General features: G+C 62.3%; 1 protein-coding gene across 1 annotated transcript; it reads right to left on the bottom strand.

The window, feature by feature from the left end:
• Nucleotides 1-1,272: 1,272 nt before the first annotated feature.
• LOC129213750 (sodium-dependent serotonin transporter-like) lies at nt 1,273-8,999 on the bottom strand. The gene is made up of 13 exons (XM_054844368.1): nt 8,580-8,999; nt 6,842-6,976; nt 6,450-6,669; nt 6,016-6,154; nt 5,629-5,763; nt 4,860-4,963; nt 4,491-4,618; nt 4,079-4,191; nt 3,573-3,704; nt 3,325-3,424; nt 3,010-3,110; nt 1,872-2,039; nt 1,273-1,371 (listed from the first exon to the last, which is right to left on the bottom strand). Exons 1-13 carry the CDS (start codon nt 8,797-8,799, stop codon nt 1,291-1,293), a joined length of 1,776 nt encoding a protein of 591 aa, XP_054700343.1. The 5' UTR covers nt 8,800-8,999; the 3' UTR covers nt 1,273-1,290.
• Nucleotides 9,000-12,207: the final 3,208 nt, after the last annotated feature.

Genomic DNA, 12,207 nt, shown 5'->3' on the forward strand with positions numbered 1-12,207 from the left:
CCCCCCAGCCCCCTGTGTCCCCCCAGCCCCGTGTGTCCCCCCCCAGCCCTGTGTGTCCCCCCCAGCCCCCTGTGTCCCCCCAGCCCCGTGTGTCCCCCCCCAGCCCCGTGTGCCCCCCCAGCCCCCTGTGTCCCCCCAGCCCCGTGTCCCCCCCCAGCTCTCAGCCGTGCTCCTCTCTTCCCTTCGGCATCACCCTGAAGGAGAGCAGCAGGGGGGAGGACACGGCGAGGGGTCACCGCGGTAGATCAGCACCCTTCGCCTCCGCCGTGGTGAACGTGGGTGCTGGAAAGTGTTTAACAGGCCCGATAACTGCTGAGAGATGGGGAGGCTGCGCTGGAAGCGATGTGACAGTATTGGGAAGCCGTGACAGACAGCAGGAGGCTGGTTCACACCAGCACCAGGGGCTGCTTCACCCTGACCCCAATATTTCTTTTTAAAATGAGATCTCCTAAGGTCTTTTCTTCTTCAAATGCCGGTGGACACCACTTCTCTCCCAGCCGATCCTCCTGGCTCGCAGAGCTGCTGCATCGCAGGGGCAGCGCCGGGACGGGGCAGCGCCAGGGACCGACCCCCCTCCTGGCTTGAGGGGGTCTGGCCCCAGCTGCGTCTTCCCCGGAGCGACCCCAGGGGCCACACAACTTCTCTACCGGACTTTTGCTCTTTGTTACGGAACAAGGTATTTGCGTGTCACGACAGCAACAGCCCCCACGTCCCCCAGCCCGACCCTGTGCTCTCAGCCGCGCCGCGGCGCTTCGTGAGCACAGCACGGTGAGCTCCGGCTCCTCTCCCTCGTCTGATCTCCTACCAACTGATATCAGCTTTATTTTCCACATCACTTACGGCACGGCTAAAGGCATGCACTGCTCGTGCCCAGTAGGTTTGCACAGCAGGTCACGAGTGTCTCTAAGCAAGGCGCGTTCACGGTGTGTGCCGTCGGACAGCAATGTCTCTGTGGTGGCACTCACAGCTGCGCCTCCATCCTCACGGGGAGTCGGGGTTCACCTCCAAACCGGAGGAGTTTGGCCCGTGGCTTCCTGCGGCGGGTCCCGTTCTCCCTGCTGTGGATCAGAGATTTTCCCGCCCGCAGCGAGAATGGCTGAGATGCTCGGATGCGACGAGAGCTGGTGGCCGGGGAGCTGCCGCCAGCACGTGCGGCCGCTGGGGGAGATGCGAGGGGCCGGTTGCTGTGAGGAAGGCGACGGCAGCTTCTCTTCTGCCTGCCCCATTGCTTTGTCGGGGCGGGAGCAGGAAGCCGACGCAGTCTCTGCATCCCCTGGACGTGCCACCGGGCTACAGGACAGGTGACATGCGCATCGCCTCTGCTTGGGGATCTCGTGTTGTTTTCTCCGGCCGAATGCAGATGGCGAGGCGCTGCAGGGGGTAAGCAGGCAAAGGAAAAAGGCAATGGGTTTCCTTCCCGCACCGGGGCCTGGTGCCACATGTGGGGCTGCCTGCCCTGGCATGTCGAAGTTGTCCCCACCGGGATGTTGCTTGCTGCGGGGCCGGGGCTGTGTCAGCCTGCAGCAGCCGGCACCGGGCAGGAGGTGTCCCAAAAATGTGCTGGGAGGAGGGGTGACAGCTGGGGACGGTCTCCTGCCTCCAGGGCCATGCTGTGTAGCCCCGCTGCCTCCTTGCCCAGCCGAAATCACAGCTTCGGCATAAGACTTTAAATGATCGGGCCATCGAGCCACGCTCCTCTGAGCCCTTTTCCAAGCAGCTCTCCAGCTGTGATTAAATTGCCACGTGAACAAAGATGCTGAGGACACGTCAACCAACTGCCCCGCTCCCTGGCGCCGGGCTAACCCGAGTGGGGGTCCCTGCCCACCCCCAGCCCACACAGGGGCCGTGGGATCACCCGCTCCGCTCCTGACCTGCTTGAGAGACCCCGGCGTCCAGACGAGCTTGTACACCATGTAGAAAGGGATGCAGATGAAGGACGATGCTCCTATGAGGTACCCCACCGAGGTGCTCCACTCGGGGTACTGATAGTCAAAGAGCGTCAGAGGCGGCTGGTCCAGGAGGGAGCTGATGACTATGAACTGTAACGAACAAAGGGGACCCCGTTAGGGAAGGATGCTCCTGGGGCCAGACCATGGCAGGACATGCCCCACTGCCGGTCACAAGCAGGCACAGGGCAGTAGCAGGGCTGTACAGCCCACAAAACCCACGTGCACGTGACACGGGCGGCCAGGAAAGCTCTTTCGTGACGGCCAGCGTGGACGTTGCAGTGACATTTCCCAGACTGCTGCCCTCGCTAGGTGTGGGCTGGGAGGTCTTCGTCTAACAAACCCCACAGAGACGGTGGCCTGCGAAGGCTGCACGTCCCCGTGCTGAAATGAAATCATTTGCTGTCTGCTTTGATTATAATACTTCTCTCTTAATAACCTGGGCAAAGCGCTTAGAGCTGTAATTAATCCTCATGAGGCCTCTGTCCTCCAGATCCGGTGAGATTAGACCCCTCTGCCTCTCGCAGACGGCAGCCTTTGAAGTGCCGGGGGAGCTGGCATTTCAAAGGGGACGGATCCAGCCCGGCGCGCAGGCTGCAGTGCCGTCAGAGACGTACCCATGGCTGGCCGTGCCAGCGTGAGCGTGGGACACCACGGACCGGGTGCAACAGGGCTGCGCTCACGCCCACGGGAGCACCCAGCTGCTGGCTCCCAGCTTTGCCCCGGGGCACAGCTCCACAAGAGGCTGGAAAATGCACTTCCAGCTCCCTTTTTCGGGGAAACCGGCTGTCCCAGGAGCTGTGGGCAGCTTGTCCTTGCCCACGGTCGGAGCAGCAGCGCGGGGAGCTGGCAGGGAGGGCTGGCACGATGTCCTACAGCCCCGGCCAGGACCATGGTCCACCCTCCCGGCAGCTTGTTCGCTGGGTGCAAGTGAGAGGGGAAGCAGCGGTGCAGGCGCCCCGGGGAGCTGGGCAGCAGCCAGCGAGGGGAAGAGCAGCTCCCCCGCGGGGCGTTCAGAGTGGGGATGACAACGTGGTCTTTAATTCGGGCCGTAGATACTCACCGCGAGCAAGGCAGGGCTGACGGCGACCCAGCACACCTTCCAGAACATCCCCGGGGTGAAGCCGAGCATGGCTTTCACGTCGTGGGAGAACCTCTGTATCCCTGCCGGAGGAGAGAGCCGTCACGGCCCTGGAGACCCGCGGAGGATGTGGGCACGGGGACGTGGCCATGACGCTCCCCATGCGCCATCCCAGCCCTGCCAGGAGGCACACGTGTGCCTTGCCCCTGGATCCCCCGGCGTTTACTCACAGGCGTAAGGTTAAACACCCGTGTAGGTGCCTGCAGGATGTTTTTCCTAACAGAGGCAGTTCCTTACCGTAAAACCAGGACACAGCTATCGTTTCCAGTAGCACCACTGCCAGGATTGAGCAGCCGGCACCGAACTCCTCCAGCAGCTTCACCACGTAGGCTCCCCCCTGGGACAGCGCAAGGGAGGGGAGGGCGGCTGCAGACCCCGCGGGGGTGCGGAGCAGGTCTGCGGCAAAGTCCCGCACCAGGGGTTGTTGGAGAAACGGGTGGGTGTGTGGAGGGGACGGGAGCTGAGCGGTGCCTGGTGGTACTCACGTAGGTGAGGGTGCTCAGGGAGCCCAGGAAACAGACTGCGATGAGGCCGAGGACGAAGAGCTCCCGTCGCCCGGCCAGGACCTGGGGGTACTCGTCCATCACGGCCGTGATCACGGCCTCCAAGCCCCCAAACTGCAAAGGAAATCCCAGCGTGGGGTGGAGAAACGAGACGTGCAGACAGTCACCCTCTTGGAGAAAACCTGCTCCCCCCAAGGCCCCCTCTGCCCGCGAGCACAGTGGGTACATCCCGTCCTGTCCCCTCCCTGCGGGGTGACCATCGCCTCCGACGGGCTCTGGGGGAGGCCGGCTCAGACCCACTGGAGACGACGGCGTGGTGCCCCCTCCACCCCACACTCAGAGGGCTCAGGTGGGCAGCGCTCCTTCCCGAGGCCATGGCTCCCCTTGTCACCCCGTATTCCCCGTGGGACACGGCCATTCCCAGTCCCCGCTGGGAACACAGCCCCGGGCTGCAGGGCTGTGCTGTCGCGTTCCACAGAGGCACCGACCGTGCTGTCCAGCCCCAGCGTTATCATCATCAGGAAGAATATGATGGCGAAGAAGGTGGATCCCACCATGTTGGCGATTGCTTCAGGGTAGGTGATAAAAAGCAGGCTCGGCCCTAGGAGTGGACACTGGTTTGGTTTGCTGCTTCCCAGCTGCTCTGGCACAGCCCTGGGTGTGGGGCTGTGGGACACGTGTGGGGAAGATGCCCCAAAGCCAGAGCGGCCGTGCCTGGCCCCGGCTGAGATACAGGGGCCGGACACCGTGCTGCCCTCCGCTCCTGGGAACCACGAGCCCCCGCGCCCCGGCAGACCCCAGGGCCGGCCAGCGCCCCCGGCCCCCATCAGCTGCAACGGGCACAGAGCCCTGGGGCATCGCGGGGCCAGGACCGGGCAGTCACGCTGGAGGGGCGCGAACCTTTATCTCTTGCGACATCCTCCACCTCCACGTCCCTCATCTCAGCCATGTAGCCCAGCACGGTGAAGATGACGAAACCAGAGAGGAAGCTGGTGAGGCAGTTCACGGCGCTGGTGACGAGCGCGTCCCTGGAAGGCAGAAAGCAGGGAGAAGTGGCCTGCGGCAGAAACCTCCCTCCCGCGCAGCTCTCACCCTGGCTGGGCTGCCCCGGTTGCCGGTTCCCTCTCCCAGCCCCACGTACCAAAACCACCAGTAAAATGGGGAACGGTGCTCAGCCTGTGGTCGGGATGCGGCTCTGCCGCCGCCGTGCCTGGCACAGCCCCCCGTGCCCGCAGGGACCCACGGCTGCATCCCGCAGCGGGGGCTCACCGGTAACAGTTGTTGTGGAAATGGTTGTAACTGGCCAGAGCAAGGAGGACGCCGAATCCAGGGCCCAAGGAGAAGAAAATTTGCGCGGCAGCATCAACCCAAACCTGGCAGGAGAAGCAACGGGTGGGCTGGAGAACGGGCAGGGCGGGGGGTCCCTGGGGCTGGGACGGGGCTGGGAGGTGCCCCACGGCATGCCCACCCCACGGCGTGCCCACCCCATGGCACAGGGATAGGGTCTGTGTTGGTGCATGCTGCTAAACCCCCTCTCTTGCCTTTGCCTCCCCCCGAGGTGGCCCCGGGAGCTGCTGCGGGACGGCGGGGGCTCCTTCCCACCCCGGGGTCCTGCAGCAGCAGGTTTCAGCAATGGCATCTGCGCTCCTCCGTGCCCCGAGCGGGGAAGAAGTCGAGGGGACCCCCAAGACCCCGGTGCCCGCTCCTGCCCGGGGCAGGTTGGGTGCTGGCAGCTCAGCCCTGATTAGCTTTAATGAGAATTCTCAAGTGCTGCCCGGTAATTACCCACAGGAAGCCCATTGTCAGGCCAGGGCGAGAACACTGGCACAAACAAAGCCCAGCCGCAATGAGATGGGTGATTTAATTAGAGATTTACATTTCCAAGAGCCTGTCCAGGGTGTCTGTTGCTGTAGGAACAAGGGCCCCATCGCCCTGCAGCACGGCGGGGCCAGACCCGTGGGCAGAGGTGGGTGTAGGTCCCGCCGGAGGGGTCTGGGTGCTGCCCAGAGCAGGGTGCCGTGTCCCACCGCACACTCACCGCGGTGCTCAGGAGCTTGCCCCAGTCCGGGCGCAGGTAGAAGATGACCCCTCTCCAGGCACCGGGCAGGGTGGCTCCCCGGACCAGCAGGATGAGGAGGACAACGTAGGGCAGCGTGGCCGTCACCCACACCACCTGGAGAGAGAGAGGCACCCCTCAGCCCCTGGCGCCGGCAGAGCTGCTCCACCGAGCACCCAAACCGCCCGTGTCGTGGGGCGCTCGCGGCTGCCCGGGGTGGCCGAGGGGTAGGGGTGTGGGGAGAGGCAACATCCCGTGTTTACGCAGGCGGGTGAGCTCCAAGACCCCACTGGGGCTCGGTCGCCCCTGCCTGGCCTGGCCGTGGAGGGGGTGCTGCGTGCCAGGCTGGTGCCGGAGCCGCTTTCTTACCTTCCCGGAGGTTTTCACCCCTTTCCACAGGCTGAAGTAGACAATGGTGAAGATGAGGAAGAGGCAGAGGAGCAGCTCCCAATGCATGCCCCCCACATCGTACAGACCCCCAGACTTCTGGATCTCCAGGACCTTCCTCCTGCGGGCAGGGATCCCCGCGGCCGGGGAGGGTGTCTCAGGCCAGCGTGGTGCCGCTGGCTCTGTCCTCGCAGGCAGCGGGGGAGCGGGCTCAGCCCTGGGCGGGCAGTCCCAAGCTCACCTCTACCCTGGAGCGCAGGGCACGGTGGCCATGAGCTCCCCAAAAGCATCCCCACGTGACGGCCATGGGCAGTAGCGTACCTGCTCCCAGGCAGCCCGGTCCTGCTCCCCGTGCAGCAGACCCTCTGCAGGGATGCTCCCCAGCTCAAACACGCTGTCCACGTACGTGCACTTACGTATAGAACTCTTCGGCGGGGGACCTGGAGAAGTTGGTCCAGGTCACGTTGCTCCTCCCAAAGTAGTTGGTGCACGCGGGCGTGTTCCAGGGGTTGTCGCAGCTCGCCCAGGGCAGGGTGCCCGAGAAGGACGAGTAGAAATAGTAGAGCGCCCAGGCGATGATGGTGTTGTAGTAGAAGGAGACGTACAGGCCGATGATGCAAATGGCAAAGCCGATGCCTGGGGGGGGTGGGGTGCAGAGGGGAGCAGACTCAGCAGCCCACGCCGGTCCAGCCCTCTGCCTGTCCCCCGGGAGGGGGCTGAGGGACCTGCGGGGACCTGCACAGCCCCGCTCCCCAGCGCTGCGTGGCCCCACGTGCACGGCGGTGGCCTGGCGCTGGGGCTCTCTTACCTTTAAAGATGGGGCAGATGTGCTTCCAGATGGGGATGGCGCCCGTCCTGTGGAACTGCCCCAGGGCCAGCTCCATGTAGAAGAGGGGCACCCCTCCGAAAACAGCCATCAGCGTGTAGGGGATGAGAAAGGCTCCTGCGGGGTAAGCAGCAGAGCGGCGGTGACCGCTGCGGGCCCCGCGCCGGCCAGCGAGCACAGGCAGGCTGTGGCTCCCAGCGCTGCAGGGATGTGTCACGGAGCAGCACAGGCGAGAGGTTTGGACGTGGGTTTGTAAGATGCTTTGCAAATTATCTGTTCGGAGGGGCTCACGGATGTGGGGACCCTGCTCGGTGCCCCAGCTACCCGGGCTGCTGCGTCAGTCCCCGCGGGCGTCCCAGCCTTCGCCGGGGAGGGATGGCTTGGCCGGGACGGTCCAAAGAGCCATACAAACCGTCAGGGCGCAGGGGATGGGGCACCGAGCACCGGGCAGGTCTGAAGAGTTTTGGAGAAAATCCCACTGAATATGCACGGTCACCCCAAGACACAAATAATTAACGCTGTAATCTGCATTATTCATAGCGATGTCCTCTGTACCAGGGCTACACTCGTACCCCATGGAGGTTTTGGAACTGGAGCTGCTCACCACGCTCGTCAGAAACAGCCCTGCTGGGATTAGTTAATTTAACCCCCACGGCTCCTCTCTCACAGAGCCCTCCATGCTCAACCCCTCAAGGGTTTCTCTTCCAGGAACATCTCCAGCTGACGGGTGAGCCCACCACCAGCCTGGATCAGCTCTTGGAGACGCTGGCTTGGCCCTCCCGTGGCGTGGGGCGGCTAAGGAAAGCATCTGCCTGAGCCACATCCATGAAGAGTGGCTCAAGTTTGCCCCCGGTCCTACAGGAGTAAATCACAAATAACTGTGATTCAGTGTGGGCACCTGGGATCCAGATTTTAGCCTTGAGTATGGTACTAATTATCTCCTCCTAATTTTCCCAAGCAGTAGAGGACGTTACCCGAATGCCGACTTCGGCAATTAAATCCACTGTGCTTTTGCAAACAGCACAAAATTTCCTTTCCTCGTTTTTAATTTCCATGCAAGAGGGTTTTTTTCCTACTCGGCTCTATTTAAAGCAATTTATTTAGTTGTCATTTACTCAAGGTTTTTTTCCTTCACGGAGCTTTTGTATCTTAACTTGCTGTTGCTCCCTCCCTCGTAGGAGCGAACACCCCGAGCTCCTCCGTGCGGCGCGGGGCTGCGTGGTCCCGGGGAGCCGAGGCTCCTCCGCGGGGTCCAGCACTGCCGGCCGGGATCCGCGGCAGGCAGCTGGGATGTTTGCAAGGATTATTTTAAAACACGAGCCATCAGAAAGGGGTGCTTTCACAAAGTCACAAGATCGTGAAGCGCACGAACCTCCCACCCCAAATTTGCAGATTCTTAATCCTTTCGCGCGGTTCGGACCACGCTGGTTTTCTCTTTGTGATCCTGGAGCTGCTAACGCAGCTCTAACCGTGCCGGGGAAGGAGTGAATGACACCAGGGAAGGAGTGAATGGAGGAGGATTTTGAATGAAGAAAGACACAGAACAGAAAAGACACAGATGTCAGGAGAAGTTGGGTCGGTCTCTAAGCCGCCCTGTCCAGAGAGGAGCAGCTAGAGACAAAGAAAGAAAAGAAGCAGCGAGTTTTTGAGCATCGGAAAGATGAAAAGCAGATTTCATTTCTCCGAAAGAAGCCTTAAACAGTCCTAGCAGTGTCCTTACCCCCTCCGTTTTGGTAGCAGATGTAAGGGAACCGCCAGACGTTGCCCAGATCGACAGCGAATCCGATGACCGAGAGGAGAAAATCCATTTTTTTGCTCCACTTGTCCCTGGGGTGGGTTTGGGGCCCCGGGGGCGCGGGGCCGGCCATGGGACCTGGGTGGGGGGCTGTGCCGTGCCGGGGAGGGCTGGTGGCGGGCGCCGGGCAGGGCTGCTCTGCCATCCTGCAGCCCTGGCAAACCCTGCAGGATTCAGGCTGAGTAACTTGGGGACGGGAAGGATTTTTCTGATGCTGATGACAGATCCGAGGAGGGGAGGGTCAGGCTGACTGCGCTTCCCCACCTCCCGCTGGAAACCCACGGCACGGAGAGCAGCCAGCGGAGAAACCCATCCTGTGATCAAAGGCAGGAGGGGGGAGAGCAGTTCTGCAAGCGCGGGGCTGAGGCGCGGGGACCAGCCTCACCGCACGGGTTTCTGTCCCCTCCGCTCCCCGGGTCTGCACCCGCGCGGGTGCATTTTGGGGTTGGGGTGGGGGTGGTGAAACGGAACTGTATTTGCACACAGCAGTGGTGCTCCTTCCTCCCGACAGAGAGTCATTTCTTTCTCCTTGGTGTATTTTGCAATTACCGCCCTGCCAATGGTGACGCCAGCCCCACCAAAGGAGACGGCCGCTCTTTCTGGCAGGGGAAACTCTGCGGAGCGAGCAGGGCCTGGAAATGCCCCCCGGGGCTGGGAGACAAGTGCAGGGCACGAACCGGACCGATGCTCGCCGTGGGCCCACCGGACCCCCGTGGGCTGGGGGCGTCTCTGAGCGCTGCCGGGAGCCAGCACCACTCGCGCAGAGCTGCCCGGTTTGAGCATCGCCCCGTCGGTCCTCACGGAATTGCCGGGTCTTTCTGTAGCACGGGGGTGCGAGTTGTTGCAAATACGCCGCTGGAAAGTGAAATAACTTTTGCAGCTCAGGTGCGAGCAGGGAGGGGATGGCAGCGTACCGAAAGCCATTGCTCTCTGCAGTTTGACAGTTTAACAGCAAATTTTATTGCAAATGAAATGTCCCTGTGGAGGTTTACAGCCTGGGCAGGTCCCTGTGTCTCAGCCCTTTCTCCGGGGATGCCGGGTGCTCCCAGGGCCCCAGGGTGCTCCAGCACCGGCTTTTCCAGGCACCCTCATCTGTAATTAAAAGAAACTACAGAAGAGATCAAACCGGGATCTGCGGTTCTGAGGGCCAGGGTTAGCGGGTTGCTGTGACAACGTGACGCAGCTGCCCGGCACGGGAAACCTCTGGACACTGTTAGTCCTGCAGGCACACGCATGCAGACCTGTTAGAAACCACCACTTAAAGTCTTTTTTTTTTTTTTTTTGTGCGTGTGTGTGTGTGTCCGGCGCTGGCTGCAGGGGCTGTCGGACCGGAGCAGCTCGGGGGGCTGATGCTGGTCCCCGGGGGGACACCCCGGTGCTGCGGGTGGCTGCGGCGAGGCGTGCAGGACAGGCTGCGCCTTGCGGGGTTTAATCCTTATTGTCCCTTGGAACACCTCTCATCTGAAAATGCAACAGCTTTCTGCTCGTGGCTTTACGAGCAGCGACTGGGAACAGCTCTCCGCACGTGTTTTTCTCCGAGCGAAGGGGGAGAGTTGGAGGGTGTCAGGGATCCCATGTGCTGGTGGGGGGCGAGCGGAGGTTGGGGGTCCTGTCACGGCCAGGCAGAGCCCCCCCCCCCGCCGTGAGCCCCCGTGCACGTGGCCCCGCCGAGCTGTGCTGGTGCGACTCCCCCCGAGCCGAGGCCTGGCACAGAGGTGAGCGACAATTAACGTCCTGCGGGTTTATGCGGGATTTGTGTCACTCGTGGGACTTGGCAAAGCCGTGAGTTTCGGGGACAGCCCTCGTACCGTGGGTGTGGGCGCAGCCGTCGGCGATCCAGGCTGCACGGAGCTGCCGGGGCTGATGGGGGGGGCCGCAGCGTCCCTCGGTAGGGACGAAGGTGAGAAATCCCCACTGCTGCGATCTGTCCGAGGGGCGTGCGGGGGGCAGCAAGGTTTAACACCCCCCCCGACCAAGGACCATCTTAAGGGCAGAAATGACAGAAACAGAGACAGCTGGTGCCATAGCAACTGTGAAAAAATAATAGCTCTTTCTCTGTGCCTGACCCTTCTTTTCTCCGGGGAGGTTACGTGCAGCGGCTCGGTGGGCCGAGCGTGGGGACCCCCCTGCACCAGGTCCCGCTCCCGGCCCAGGAAGCCTCAGCAGATGGGCTCGGGGCGCTCCCAGCCCCACCGGAGGAGCTGGCCGCACTGGTGGGGCTGTGAGCGGCGTCTGTGCTGGTCTGTGCTGGTCTGTCCTGGTCTGTGCTGGTCTGTGACGGTCTGTGGTGGTCTGTGGTGGTCTGTGCTGGTCTATGGTGGTCTGTGCTGGTCTGTGCTGGTCTGTGCTGGTCTATGGTGGTCTGTGCTGGTCTGTGACGGTCTGTGCTGGTCTGTGCTGGTCTGTGCTGGTCTATGGTGGTCTGTGCTGGTCTGTGACGGTCTGTGCTGGTCTGTGCTGGTCTATGGTGGTCTGTGCTGGTCTGTGACAGTCTGTGCTGGTCTATGGTGGTCTGTGCTGGTCTGTGACGGTCTGTGCTGGTCTGTGCTGGTCTATGGTGGTCTGTGCTGGTCTGTGACAGTCTGTGCTGGTCTATGGTGGTCTGTGCTGGTCTGTGACGGTCTGTGCTGGTCTGTGACGGTCTGTGCTGGTCTGTGATGGTCTGTGCTGGTCTGTGGTGGTCTGTGCTGGTCTGTGGTGGTCTGTGATGGTCTGTGGTGGTCTGTGCTGGTCTGTGCTGGTGTATGGTGGTCTGTGCTGGTCTGCTGGTCTGTGCTGGTCTGTGCTGGTCTGTGCTGGTCTGCAGGGAGCAGGTCCCCCCACCCCATCCCTCAGCACAGGGTGCCAAGCTGCGGCCACTTCCCGGGTGTGAAGCAGCCGCTGTTCAAACACTGGTATCTTTTTAAAACTCCTTGCTCTCCTGAAGAGCCTCTTGTTTTCTCCACATTGGTCTTTTAAATTCTACAAGGTGGGCTTTGCGCTCGCGCCTTGGCCAGAGCTGAGCACGCAGGAACGGCAGTAGCCAGGCACGGCTACAGCTATTCCCACGGCAGCTCCAAGCCAGAGCCGCGCGGTGGTTTCGCGACACAGGGATGTGCCGCCCGCACGTTACTGTCTAAAAGCCCCTGCTGCAGAGGCCCCGACCAGGACCAGTTTCCCAGCACACCGGTGCTGCTCCGCTCCAGCCGAGCCGACGTGCCGTGCCATCGCTTCGATGCCAATGCTGCCGTTCCAGCAGCCCCCATCCCTGCCAGCTCCCCCCGGGGTCCTCGCTGCCGAATGAGCCGCGAATGCACCCAGAGCTCCCATCCTGCTCCCCCAGCTCCCCCCACCCATCCTTGGGCGCCCGATCGCCCACCCGTGCCGCTGGCCGCTGCCTCTCTGCACCGACCCCTTAATGCGGTTGCCTCTTCTCCGCATCGGGTCAAGGCTGCTGCTGTCAAGTCAATGAGGAGAGAGCTTTGAAATCTCTATTTTTTTTTTTTTTTTTAGAAGCTGCAAGCTGGAAAAACCACTGCGGGTTCTCAGGGCTGCTGGAGACGGAGGGAGGGCA

The sequence above is a fragment of the Grus americana genome, chromosome 16 (assembly GCF_028858705.1).
Source record: "Grus americana isolate bGruAme1 chromosome 16, bGruAme1.mat, whole genome shotgun sequence".
In the NCBI taxonomy this organism is placed as follows: domain Eukaryota; kingdom Metazoa; phylum Chordata; class Aves; order Gruiformes; family Gruidae; genus Grus; species Grus americana.